The sequence below is a fragment of the Nelumbo nucifera genome, chromosome 1, assembly GCF_055504915.1.
Source record: "Nelumbo nucifera cultivar China Antique chromosome 1, China Antique-T2T, whole genome shotgun sequence".
Lineage (NCBI taxonomy): Eukaryota > Viridiplantae > Streptophyta > Magnoliopsida > Proteales > Nelumbonaceae > Nelumbo > Nelumbo nucifera.
In genome coordinates this window covers 207,716,545-207,730,286 of record NC_142649.1, presented here as the reverse complement: position 1 = coordinate 207,730,286, position 13,742 = coordinate 207,716,545, and the positions used below count along the sequence as shown (strand labels likewise).

The following is a 13,742-nucleotide window of genomic DNA, read 5'->3' as shown; positions in this document are numbered from 1 at the left end:
CCAAGTGTGAATTTGTCTGACACTGGGTCTTTTGATGGGTTTAGGGCCCATTACGTATCACATATCTTACCCATGTTTCAAGGGGGGGACCGCTATTGAGGCCCTGTTTGTATTCTTTCAGTTTCTGAACTCCTTTGACTCTTACGGTGTCATCGATCTTATTCACTGCGTTCGCAACGGAAGTCATATTGGTGATATTTTGCTTAATTGTATCCGTCATTGAGCTAACTGAGTTTGTAACGGAAGTCATCAGGGGTTGGTAAGAATAGGCGAACCAAAGCGGGGCATTTAACAGAGAGCTTCAAAATGAACCTGATTGAGGTCGTTGAGAAGAAGCCCGGTGAGAAGATGCCGATGAGAGCGGAAAAGTAAAAGAAAAGGAAGAAGAGGAAGGAGGGAGAAAGGAAGTTGCTACTACCATTGAGAAAGAAAAGCGGTTGCACATCTTTAGAACAGCAGCGGCGGTATAAGGAAACCCTAGATCTTTAAATTTGATTTATGAGTAAAATTGGCATTTCTGTTAAAACAATAGAGGTAGCATTAAACAATAATCAAACAATAGGGTTATACTTAATTAACTAAATCATAAGGATAATTTAAGAAATTTACCCTATTTTAAAAATATATGCAAAACAATATGCGGGTCTACTACAGAATAAAACAAAGAGGACAGCATCAATAATTCATCAAAATTTTTAATATTATTTATCTATCCAAAAACTAAATACTTCATTAAATTATTCTAGGAGTTCCTTCTATAAACAATATAGTCAAACTGAAGGATCAAGGATGAGCACTGTTGCAACTTAATTCCCAAACCATCATTCAGCAATAACTGTTAATCCTCCTTGGTGTAAGGGTTTCTTAGTATTCAACATACTAGTGTTGATTGAAGTTGCAGAGGCAAAAGGATTGGGTGGCATGCTCAAGCTTTCTGCATCTCCCTCCAACATCTGAACAACATCCTTCATTGAAGGACGATCTGCTGGGTACCATTGAATGCACCAAAGTGCCACAGTAGTTAATTTCTTTACTATCCTAGAATTAGAATCTCCATCTTCATCTTCCCGGATTTCCAACTCTTCCCCTTGAATGAGTCGATTGTAAATCCATTCAGGGAAGTACACTTGGCTGGTCCTCTCTGCTCTAAGATCAATGTTCTTTCTCCCTCCAACCATTTCAAGCAACAACATTCCAAAACTATAGACATCCGATTTATAAGAGACATTCCCAAAGTTCCTAGAAAACACTTCAGGTGCAATGTAGCCCATGGTCCCTCTTGCAGCTGTCATGGACACAACACTTACATCCTTGGAGCACAATTTTGCCAAACCAAAATCAGAGATCTTTGGGTTGAGGCTATGATCTAACAAGATATTATGGGGTTTAATATCGAAATGGAGGATACGTTGCTCACACCCTTGATGAAGATAGTCGATTCCCTTCGCAATTCCGACAGCAATAATATGAAGCTTCTCCCACCCAAGGGAAGGATTCTTGGCATCCCTTGAAAAGATGAATTTCTCTAGTGACTCATTGGGCAAGAACTCATAAACGAGAGCTCGTCTGAATCCATCTGCACAGAAGCCCACTAGACGGACCACATTGACATGGTGAATCCTACCAATGGTTCCCACTTCATTAATGAATTCCTCCCCATTTCCCTTGGAGTTGTTCAGGACCTTAACTGCAACTAGAATGTCATTGGAGAGATTGCCTTTGAAAACACTGCCATAACCTCCTTGACCCAATTTGTCCTTGAAATTATTTGTGATCCTCTTAATTTCAGCATATGAGTACCTTGAAGGCTTGAGAGCTTTGTAGTCATCCAAAAACTTCTCAACCATGGCTTGATTCTGCTTTTCCACTTTGTTTGAAGCGTAGACATGATAAACTTTGATGAGCATTAATGTTGCTACTACAAGAAGCACGATGCCGATTGTTATACCTAAACAAGCAATAGATAGTAAGAAACAGAGCAACAGCTTCTTAATAACAAAGATGAAGCTTTAAAGGTTACGCTCAGATTGGAAAGAGTGTATATACAAATATGTACAGTAAAAATACAAGGTTTATCAATACAAATTTGTATTTACGCTCTTCCCAAACTTAGCCATAGATGCAAATCAGCTTTACCTATCACGATTTGCTTGGTAGATGAACCTGCAAGCAGCCATGACATCAATCAGCTGTCAGTCAATATATGGTCAATTCTTAAGTAGATATCATCTTTCTTTGATGATTATCAAATGCCCTGTTTTCAAAACTGGACCGGACGGTCCAACTGGAAAAACCGGGAATCGGTCACTTGATCGGTTCCGTTTCACCTAAAACTGTTTTTTGGCAAAAAAAAAAACTGTTGATCTGTTCAGTGGACCACTGACCCGAGCAGTTGAACCATCGAACCGTCAATCTAGACAACAGTTTTGACCATTTTTTGCTTTTTTAATTTTTTTTGTCAGAATGGGCTGTCCATTCAACCAGGGAACCGGCCTTTTCTGTCTGGTCCAGTTTTAAAAACCATGATCAAATGCACTTATTTGCACCTTAAACAAGTAAATTAGACAATAGCTTGTATTGATTGTATTATCAAGTCATAATTTTTTTTTTCTGATATTTTTCAAGAATGAAGATACAATTTGGTAGGACTTGAGCTACTACATGTGGCAATATAATCTAGATTGGTGGAATGCAATTCATGGAGAAGATGAGAGCTGAAAGTCTAAGGGTCCATTTGGTTCACAGTTGGAATCGAAATCAAAATAAGAATTGAAATACTTCAGAATGGGAATGAATCGAATGAATTATTCTCATAGTCTGTTTGGTTCAGATAGGAATCAGAATGGACATTGTAATAAGTTGGGGTTTCATTCCCAACAAAAAGGAGAGAATCAAATGGGAGATTGTCATTCTACCAGGAATGGAAATGGGATTCTGATTCTGCCCAACCAAACAGTTAAAATCAAAATGACCCATTCCAATTCCTATTTTGGATCCCTATTCCCACAAATCAAATGGGCCCTAAAATCTAGGCATTTAAACATACACATGGGCCCTAAAATCAAATGGGCCCTCTATTCTCTCCACATTCCAATAAAAATGGGGCCATAATTTATTAAGATTTTGGTTTTTTCAAATTAAACAATATTTATATCAATAGACGTGATTTCAAGCAAATTAAAGAGAGGGGAATAAGGGGAATTTGATGATTTCATTAAATTTCTACAATAATAATTTATTGATAAAAGATATTACTAATTAGTGTAATTTACTAATTTCTATAAAATCAATAATTATAGTTAACAATTATCAAATAATATAGGGAAACTCTTTAACTAACAATCCATAATTATTTATTAAATAAGTAATTAAAAGATTAAAAAACTAATCTATGAAAAAAATATTCTCCAAAACCATTTAAATAATAGTCCATTATTATTTTTATTATTATTCAACTAAATAATTATTAAAAAAATTAGGAAAATTAAATTAAGAAACTAATCTATCAGAAATTTTTCCATAATTATTTAAATAACAATCCATTATTATTATTATTTCAATAATTAATTATTAAATAATTTAGGAAAATTATTAAGTCTATCCACACTAATCTAGACCACTTGGTTGACTTCGATCAACCTGGTTTTACTTTAATTAACAACAACTGGTTCACTTTTAATTAAAAATAATGTAATTTACCATAATTACATTAATTTACTTTAATTACATTTACTTTGATTAATAGTTAATAATTTAGACTTAAAAAGTAGATAGTTTACATTAATTTATTGTTATTGTAAATAATTAATTTACTACACATTACTACTAATCAATAGCAATTTCAATAATTTTTTGAAAATTATCATAAAATATTGTAATTTATTGTTCTTTAATTTACTGTTAATTAATTGTAGGGATGGTGATTTTTCCTATAAATTGGGGCCCTATCCTGCCCTGCCTCGAACAAGGCAAGTTCTCTCAAATCTTAAATGGGGATGGGTAAAGACAAGTGGGGACAGAGAACATTTTTGTCCAAAATTAGGGATGGGGTTTGCATACAATTCCCCAAACCCGATGGTAAATTAGTAAAATATAATTTAATATTGATTTTTAAAATATCTCTAGGTTTTCCTCATATTCTTATAATCCTAGGATATCATAATTTCATTTATACCCCCAAACTGTCATAATTCAATTCCTAAAATACCCCCATGTTCTCATAATCCTATTTGTAAAATATACATAAATTAATATCTTTTTTTATATGATTGCCTTAGGGTAGAGAAAATTTGGAGATTCCCCATCCCCACTGAGAAATGGGTGCCTTGTCCGGAACCCATCCTGCCACTGGTCAAGGGAGATGGAATAGAATGTCTTGACTTATGGAAGCGAAGGGACAAGGAGAGTGCCCCCACATGGGAGTGTAGGCCCAATACCGTGTAAAATTTTCAAATTCGATAACCGACCTGCATCCTAATACGTGGATGGGTCTAAAGAAAGATAGAAATCAGGCCCAATCCAAAAAATTTTCAAGCTAGGTTTCAAAACTATGATAGCAACTATCATCCTTTGCTAAGATCACATCCGATTTGATCGCAGCATTTGCTCCCACAATTGGTAAGGAGTGTAATATTTGATTATGGTATCATGCCAATTTCATCTTCTCACAAAAGAAAAAGTAATTTATTATTTATATTTAAATTAAGGCAATTAATGAATGACACTAATTTACCTTGAGGCGGAAAGTCGAAGCATTGAATTGTGGGAGCACCGACACTAGTGTGGTTGTTCAATCCGCAGGCTTTGCTCTCGGCTTCGCATTTTGAACAATCTGGTGCTTTCCATTTGATGAGTAACGCCAAATCCCAGTTTGGATCATAAGATGATTTAGTGTCCACTGAGACATTCCCAAATTTTTCGCAAGACGATAAAGGCGGCAGGAAGTTCATCGACCTAGTGGAATCAACGGCATAAACTGGGTGAGCCGCAGAGACTCGTAGGCAATTGATCGGATACACTCCATTTCCTGATTCTGTGGCCGAGCAATTGAATAAAGAGTAGCTTTTAACATATTCATACCGCCGTTGGAAAGGAGATGATGAGAAATTGAGGTTTAGAAGCCGTTTAACGATGCAACCATGGGGATCATAAATCTCTATCACTTGGGATCTGTAATCAATGGCTTTTACGAAGAAGATTCCTGAAAACGGTAGATTCAGAACTGTTTCTTTGTTTTCGGAACAAGACAGCTCGAACCCAGGATAGCCACAGTGATCGGGCTGTCGCCCTCTTAGCCAGAATGGAAATCGGACGGAAGGGCCATTACCATGATCCTTGCAGCCTGATACCGTGCAGTTATCGACACTTACTGATGCTGAGATGAATACGAGCAAGGCAAAGAGGATGAACAACTGCACATAATTTACAGGTGGCTGTATGGTAGTACTAATATAACCCATCTCCCAAAGGTTCTACTATTCACTAGCAGTGAAGAGATTGGTTAGAATATGTGGTTTCTGGGATATATGGATTCGATCGGTCAGGTTAAGTATGAAGTGGTTGCCGTGGCTAGCTCCCACCCGATCTTTTTAATTTATTGTCAACAAACCTAAACTGAAATAGCCTGGCTGTGATAATACAACTTCTTGGGCAGAGACTAGAAAAGATGAAGGGGAAAGAAATTTAACAAAGAGACTTGACGAATTCTCTCTTAAGAAATTCAAGGTGTACCACCACAATACTTCGATATATGGCTGTTATACACGGTTTTCATGGAGTAGCTGATTTTTGAGCCCTTGCGACCACTCAATGAAATACGCATAGGTCAGCGATGGAAAAAAAAAAAAAAAAAGAATGCTGCGACCACTACCTTGCCGGCCGGTTGCCCGTTGACATATTTCCATCGCTGGCATGTCGGAATTTCATCAGGAGCATCAAGGCAGAGCTGATCACAGCAACAGCACTCTGGAGTTTGGATAAGGGGAAGAAATGATTAGTATTTGCATAAGATATTGGCGAATAACATTAGGATCATTGTTTTAAATTTACGTCACGAATGCTATTTTTTAAAATAATTAGAGTAAACGTGTTGAATCCTTCAAACCAAGTATAGCTTAAATCACATCTGTGCTCTATGAACGAGTTTAAATCAACCCCTACCTCCTACAAGACTGCACCCCACAACGTCACACATCCCCACCGTGTATTTGGTAACATCTTCTGGTATTATCATCGGGAGATGTTCCCAATACACGGCGGGGATGTGCTGTGGGACATTGTGGGGGTTTGATTTGATTTCTCTATGAACGCCCTGCATACACATCTCAGCGTTCAGCGTGTATTGGATACACCTCCCGAAATTGTCATTGGGAGATTTTTCCAATATACGGTTGGATATGTTGTGAGGTGCATATATGAATTCTTTCATTTATATAGTCAGATTCATTCTAAAATAAAGGAAACAGTACTAGCTACTAATCAATGTGCATGATATGGCCACGCATAGAGGTGTAAGTTGGGCCATGCCGCCCATGGCCCGGCAGGACGGCCCAAAGGTCATGCCAAGCCCGGCAAGATGGTTCATGTTGTGCTAGGCATAGGGTTTTAGGTTCACGGGCTGGGCCGGCATGGCACGACCGAGCAGGCTGTGCTACCCGTGGCCCACGGCACGGCCCATATATATATTTTATATATATTTCTATAATATTATAGAACTTATAATTATATAATAATATATAGTATATGATGCAGCACGATCCGTGCACTCCTAGCAGGCTGCGGACTGGCTCCTTCTTGGCAACGAGCGACACTTGAGAAGATGAAGAAGAAGGATTCCCGGGGATTTGCCTGGCGGGAATACTTCGAAAGCTTAAGTTAGAACGCTGGGGAAGAAGAAGAGGGAGAGAGAGTATAAAAGGCTAAGAGTGTAGATCGCGCTAGATCACTATGTCTCGAGATTAGCTCGTGAGCAAGTAAGAGTGCAAGTTCAGATCTATTTCGAGCGAGAGTCTGACTCTCCGCTTTGAGGGCTTTTATAGGGGTGTCCTTGTCAAATCAGGCGTAACCGCCACTAAGCTCTTGTCGCAACCGTTACCTGCCAGGGCTGCGCAGGTGATCGTTACAACGTACTGCCTGCTCGGCTGAGTGACACGTCTCCGAAGAGAGGCACGCCACCATCTGTCGAGAGACATGGGACAGACTGTCAATCGGGCAGGGACTGCACCGTCAGTCAAGAGACGTGGCACAGTCTGACGAGTACGGTCTTGTCAAATGGAAGCTTCCTAAGAGCGTCGCATCACAGTCGCAAGTTACTTCGTAGCGGGCTATCCTTGCCGCGAGCTACTTTGTAGCAAGCTCTTAGGGGTACTTCGAGGTGACCCAAATCAAGGTTGGTCTTTGGGGTAGCTCTTCTGCCCAGGTGCTGGAGCGATCTAGTTTCCCTAGCTCACGAGCTGAAATAATCTTGGAGTATTCCCTTCTCAATGGCTCGGGGAATCTGGAGCTCGCATTGTAGCGAGCTCCCCCTATAGAGAGCTATGACATAGCGAGCTGTTCTACAGACTCGTTACTCGGTCGCGGTCAAGCCAGGCTGCTGAGTTGTTGCTCGTGCTGAGTCAGGTCCACGTGCCATCATCTCAGTAGGTCGGGTCAAATCATCCTCCATCAAGTGCCACCATTTAGAATGCCACTTTTCTAAATGGTGATAATAGGTTTTGGGCTTTAATAACAACTTTTTCCAAGGCCCATTACCTACTAACACAAGTTATAAACATAACTTAAAGAAAAACAATGAAACTAAGGCCCATTATCTACTTGACTGTGAACCGTCAAATCTGCTTCGATCTGGGCCGTTGATTCGGGGGCACAGTGACTATAAATAGGAGGACCCCCTGGACCTCATTTCCTTTCATGCCATCTTGCTGCCTTCGGATTCTGAGGTCGCGCATTCATCTAGTCTACCCGAGTGCCTCAGTTTACTTCGTTTCGTCTTTTCCGGTGAGTCCCAATCACTGCCAACCATGTCTGGGTACCCATACCTAGACCTGTTCATGGGCCGGGCCAGGTCAGGCTCAGGCCGGGCTTTTAGTGTTCATTAACAGAAAAATAATAGGCCCGAGCCTGAGCCCGGCCCTAATAAAAAGCCCGAAGCCCGACCTAATAAAAGAAAATCAAAATTTTCCCTATTCAAATAGACATTATATATTTTAATTCAGGTGTTTTTTCCCTTATTTAAATGAACAATGGGCCTACAAGTGAATCAACAACCTTCTCAAATCAAAAAAATTATTCAAATGGACATCACATAGAGTTTTTACTTAGGTTTAACTATAGGTCGGGCCGGGTTTACTTAGGTTTAACTATAGGACGGGCCGGGCCAGGCTCGGGCCAAACTATTTTGGCAAAGCCCAAGCCCGGCTCAAATTTTATGCGGGCCAGGCTTTTTGGCCCGAGGTTAAGCCCGCGGGCCAAAAAACCTGTTCAAACCCGTCTGGGGGTCGGGCCGGGCCGAGCCGGCTCGTCGGGCCACCCGGCCCATGAACAGGTCTACCCATACCACACCTACCACCGGGGCGATAACCAAGACGATGATGCTCCCTCAAGCTTGAGGGAAGCTTGGGAGTAGGTCCCGGAGGCACGGGAGACCTCCGGTGATGTAGCATCTACTTCCCGGGGGAGGGAGCCTGACACTTTCGGCCCTTCCTCCATGACGGCGGAGAGACTCAGGTCTTTAATCCGCCATTTTCACCTCTTTGGGGACTTGGTCTATAGCCTCCCCACTGGCAACTTCCCTTGGGAGCATGGTCTCAATGACATAGTTATCTTCCAGGAACAACTTGAGGCTGGCCTGCGTCTCCCTCTGCACCCCTTAATAGTGGAGGTGCTAAACCATTTTAACGTCACCATCGATCAGCTCCATCCTAACGCTATTCAAAAAATGGTTGGGACTATATCTTTGTGCTATGAGTATTGTATTCCTTTGAACCTTGACATTTTTGCATCTATTCTTTGCATAAAAAATGCCACTCCTGGGTTCCACCAGAGAGGCGCTTTTACTACCTCTCTCCCCGCCACGGCTACAAGCTCTTGCATGAGCTACCGAATAAGATTCCCGCCTAGAAGCGGGATTATTTCGTGGTCTGTAACCCCGAGGGGTGGCCCTTCCCCACTTCTTGGAGGGGCGCCATCCAGGACCCCGGGGCCGAGTTGGACCCCGAAACTCGGAAAGCGATGCTATCCTGGGCATCGGTAGGCTTCCTCTATTCGTACTACTTGACCGAGGAGAAGCTCGTGGAGGCCGGCCTGAGTCCAGGTAGGTTTTTTTAGGTCGCATAGTGTCTTGTAGTAATATTGCGTGTATACATGTACTCTGTTCTTTACCGAACTGATATCTTGTGGTTTCTTTTTTGGCAGCCATCATGTCCGGTGTTGATTCGTGCCGCCTCCTTTCGAGCAACCAGAGGCGCAAAGTGAAGAGGTCGCGCCCCGATTGGACTCCCCCCTCTAGGGGTACCGAGTTCGGGTTTGCTGAGCCAAACTTCACCTCTCCGCCGCTTGAAGTTCCGCCGCCTCCTTCTGAAGGAGGTGCTGGCGGGGCCAGCCTCGAGGAGGGCGAGCTTCTGTAGCAAGGGGTGGTCCTTCCAGGTCCTTCTCAGCCGTTTCCCTACCCGTGGTTCCCAACGGGGAATTGGAAGGGCGTAAATGACTTCGTTGGTGCTGCAACGAAGAAGTCGCTAAGTGAGGTGCGATGGAGCCTGGGGATCTTGCCGCGCTCGCCGCCTCTCATTGTATTGTGGTAAGTGGTCCTTCTCTTCTCCTTCGTCTTTCGCTTCCTTTTGCTGTCCTTTGACTCCAGTCTCTTGTTGGTAAGTGAACACCGCCATACACGCCATGACCCTCCAAATGCACGTCCACTCCTACGACGCTCGTAACCAGAAGGTCAACATTCAGAAGCTCTAGGGCAAGCTCGATCGGACTCGGGGTGAGCTCCTTCACACTCGCAAGGGGTGCGAGTCCCAGGAGCTGCTCGTCCGAGACCAGGAGGCGCAGATTGTCAGGCTTTCTGAAGAGAGTGCACGTTACAGGGAGGAGTCGTCGAGGGTGGCAGCGGAGAGGGAGCTCCTTCGCCAACTGGTTCGGGACTTGGAGTACACTCTTCTGGACCGAACTCGGAACTTCGACAACATGGTGGAGGCCGAGCGGGAGAAAGCGGTCTGCGACTTTAAGGACTCTTAGGAGTATCATGACCTCCAGGTGGAGTATGGCTCGAGCTCGTACCGCTCCGGATTCAAGCTCTGCCGCTGGTTGGTCCGAAAGAAATTTTCCGGGCTCAACCTTGACGACATTACTATGAAGGGCCTGTCTCCTGAGACAGCGGACCAGGCGAACGAGAACGAGGTGGAGGAGGTGGACGAGGACGAGGACGAGGTGGAGGAGGACTCCCCGGTGGACGAGGATGAGGTGGGGGAGGTGGACCCCTAAGGCTGGCGGCATCGATTTTCTGCTTTGATTTCTGGTGGCTCCTAGGTGCCATAAACCTGGTCTTGAAAAGATCATTGTTGGGCGGTTGTGCCCTTTTTTCCAGCTACTGAACTTTCTTAAGCTGTTTTGCTTGGTTTTTTTTTTTAACAGTAATGAAATTTCTTTTCTTCTTCTAAGTATGGTGTGCTCTTTTTATTTTTGCTAAAGCGATCTCATCACTTCAAGTTATTAGGGCTACATACCCGAAATAGGACCTTTCGGCAATTACGTTTAAGGCATCCCTATTGTATATTGCGGAGTGGCTACCATGTATGCCCGAACTACACGTTTGTTGCTTATACCTTGGTTCAATCAATGTGCCGAGATGAGCCATGCTTCGTGGGGTTTAAACCCGAGCTGCGTATGCCTCTGATATTCCATACTTTGCCTTCGCCATAGAAGCGGCTAAGTCTTTCTTGATGCCGAGGTCTTTGTTAGCTCGGTGTTTTAGCCCTTATGCTGAGGGGGTGACATAGTCTACCCTTGAAGTTTGCCCATGCCATGTTGGTGACTGGGTCTTGTTGTGCCAAGGTCGTGTTAGCTCGGCATTTTGGCCCTTAGGCTCTGGGAGTGACTCATGGTCTACTCAGTAGTTCGCCAATGCCATAGAGGCGACTGGGTCTTATTGCGCCGATGTCGTGTTAGCTCGGCATTTTGGCCCTTAGGCTCTGGGAGTGACTCATGGTCTACTCGTAGTTATAGGTAATATTGCCTTAAGTTGACAATATTCCATGCCTAAGGTACTTGTTTCCCTTCAAGGGTTTCGAGCTCGTACGTTCCTTCCCCGAGAGCTCGTTTCACTCAGTAAGGTCCTTCCCAATTCAGTCCGAGCTTACCAACGCCGGACTCAGGTACCATAATTTTTTGAAGGACCAAGTCGCCAACACGGAGGTTCCGCTTCTTGACCCTAGCGTTATAGTACCGAGCTACTCTTTGTTGATAAGCAGCAGTCCTGATATATGCAAGGTTCCTTACTTCGTCGAGTAGGTCGAGGTTGGTATGTAGCTCGTCTTCATTTGCCTTGTCGTCGTATGCTTCCAGTCATAGCGAGTGAACCTCAATCTTAGTTGGGATGACTGCTTCGGTGTCGTAGGTGAGGTTGAAGGGAGTTTCTCCTGTGGCGGTCTTCTATGTGGTTCGGTAAGCCCATAGAACGTTGGGTAACTCGTTTGCCCACAGTCCTTTAGCTCGGTCTAGGCGCGCTTTGAGTCCGCGAAGAATAGCTCTGTTCGTGACCTCTGCTTGACCGTTTGCTTAAGGATGCGCGACTGAAGTGAAGTTCTACCGGATCCCCATGTCTTGGCACCAGTTCTGGAATTTGATGTCCTCGAACTGCTTGTCGTTGTCAGAAATTAAAACCCGAGGTAGCCCGAAGCGGCATATGATGTTCTGTGAGGTACTTGAGGTCGGTAGCGGGCTGATGGTGGATGTTGGCATGTTTCTGGCATTTGTCACACTTTCTGATGAGCTCAATGGCGTCTGCTTTTATTGTTGGCCAGTAGTATCCCTGTCATAGTGCTTTTTGGGCGAGGGCCCTGCCCCCCCAAGTGTCCACCGCACAGACCATCATGAGTGTCACGGAGTACGAGCTCAGCTTTGGTAGGTCGCAAGCAGTGCAGGTAGGGGAGCGTGTAGGATCTTCGATACAGCCATTCGTTTATCATGACATATTTGGCCGCCTGACGCTCTACCCTTCTAGCGGCGTTGTGATCTGCAGGGAGGGTTCCGTGTAGCAAGAAGCTCGCGAGCGGGTCAATCTAGCTCGGCTCTGCTTGAACGATGGGAGCGACCTCCTCTGCCCCCCCGAGAATGCTAGGCCGAGGCAAGTTCTCTATGTACACGGTTCTCATGGTATTATCACTGGTGTTGGCTAACCGGGACAGAGCGTCGGCCTCAGCATTCTCCGACCTTGGGATTTGCCTGATGAAGTATGACTGGAAGTTGAGCAGGGCCACTTGTACTTTGGCTAAGTAAGCAATCATAGTCGGTTCGCGAGCTTCGTATTCTCCTGTGACCTGATTGACCACGAGCTCACTTTGTACTTCGCTTCATTGTTGGATGCCGCGAACTCGAAGCACAATGCGTACTCCAACTTTGTGCCACTTGGGCCGTGCAGGACTATTTCGGCTCCGCTGCCCTACTGGTTCGAGGAAACATCTACGTGAAGGATCCAAGGCTCCTCATCCCAGTTCACGCTTGGCCTAACTAGGAGAGATGCCACACTGGCTGCAACCTCACGGTGCTCAGACTCGACTGGCCTGGGGACTTCGGAGCTAAAAGTGCATTATGCAACGAAATCTGCTAAGGCTTTGGCTTTAATAGTAGTCTGCGGCTTATATTGGAGATCGTACTCGCTGAGCTCAATGAACCACTTCGTCAGTCGACTAGAGACCTCAGGCTTGAGTAAGACTTGCCTCAGAGGTTTGTCGGTGAGGACAATAACGGTGTGAGCTTGGAAGTACGGGCAGAGCTTTCGGGCAGTGATAACTAGTGCGTAGGCCAATTTTTCTTTCTCCGGGTATCTTGTCTTTGCTCCCTACAACACTTTACTAACATAGTAGATAGGTCGTTGGACCCGATCTACTTCTTTTATTAGTACCGAGCTGACCACTTCATCGCTGGCTGAGAGGTACAGCTCTAAAACATCGCCCTCTTCGGGTCGGGTTAAGACCGGTATACTAGCGAGGTATTTTTTGAGCTCGTCAAACACGAGCTGATTGTCTTAGGTCCATTCGAACCCTTTCTTTTGATTGCCTTAAAGAAAGGCAGGCAGCGATCTGCCGACTTGGACATGAAGCAACTCAGGGCGGCTATTCGGCCATTCAGCCTTTGAACCTCCTTCATTTTTCGGGGTGGTTGCATGTCCAAGATGGCCTTTATTTTGTTTGGGTTGGCCTCAACGCCGTGCCGGTTCACGAAGTACCCCAGGAATTTACCCGATGTGACCCCAAAGGCACACTTATTCGGGTTCAGCTTCATATTGAATTTACGCAGAATTTCAAAAACTAGGTTCAAGTCTTGTATTAAGTCGCAAGAAAGCTGGGTTTTGATGACCATCTCATCTACATAACATTCCACCTTTTGGCCAATCAATGGCTCAAACAATTTATTTACAAGTCTTTGGAAGGTCGCCCTGGCATTTTTTAATCCTAGGGCATGACCTTGTAACAGTACAGGCCGAGCTCAGTTATAAAGGCAGTTTTTTCTTCATCGACTAGGTCCAT

The 13,742-nt window shown here is 44.2% G+C and overlaps 1 protein-coding gene across 2 annotated transcripts; it reads right to left on the bottom strand.

Moving 5' to 3' along the window:
* Nucleotides 1–670: 670 nt before the first annotated feature.
* Nucleotides 671–6,110, bottom strand: LOC104610363 (rust resistance kinase Lr10-like). Of its 2 annotated transcripts, XM_010276936.3 has the most exons (3): nt 4,733–6,110; nt 2,137–2,163; nt 671–1,948 (listed from the first exon to the last, which is right to left on the bottom strand). In XM_010276936.3, the coding sequence occupies exons 1-3, from the start codon at nt 5,457–5,459 to the stop codon at nt 822–824; spliced, it is 1,881 nt and encodes a 626-aa protein (XP_010275238.1). In that variant the 5' UTR covers nt 5,460–6,110; the 3' UTR covers nt 671–821. The 2 variants fall into 2 exon arrangements, with proteins under 2 accessions (XP_010275238.1, XP_010275239.1); XM_010276937.3 differs by lacking the exon at nt 2,137–2,163.
* Between the last annotated feature and the right edge of the window lie 7,632 nt (nt 6,111–13,742).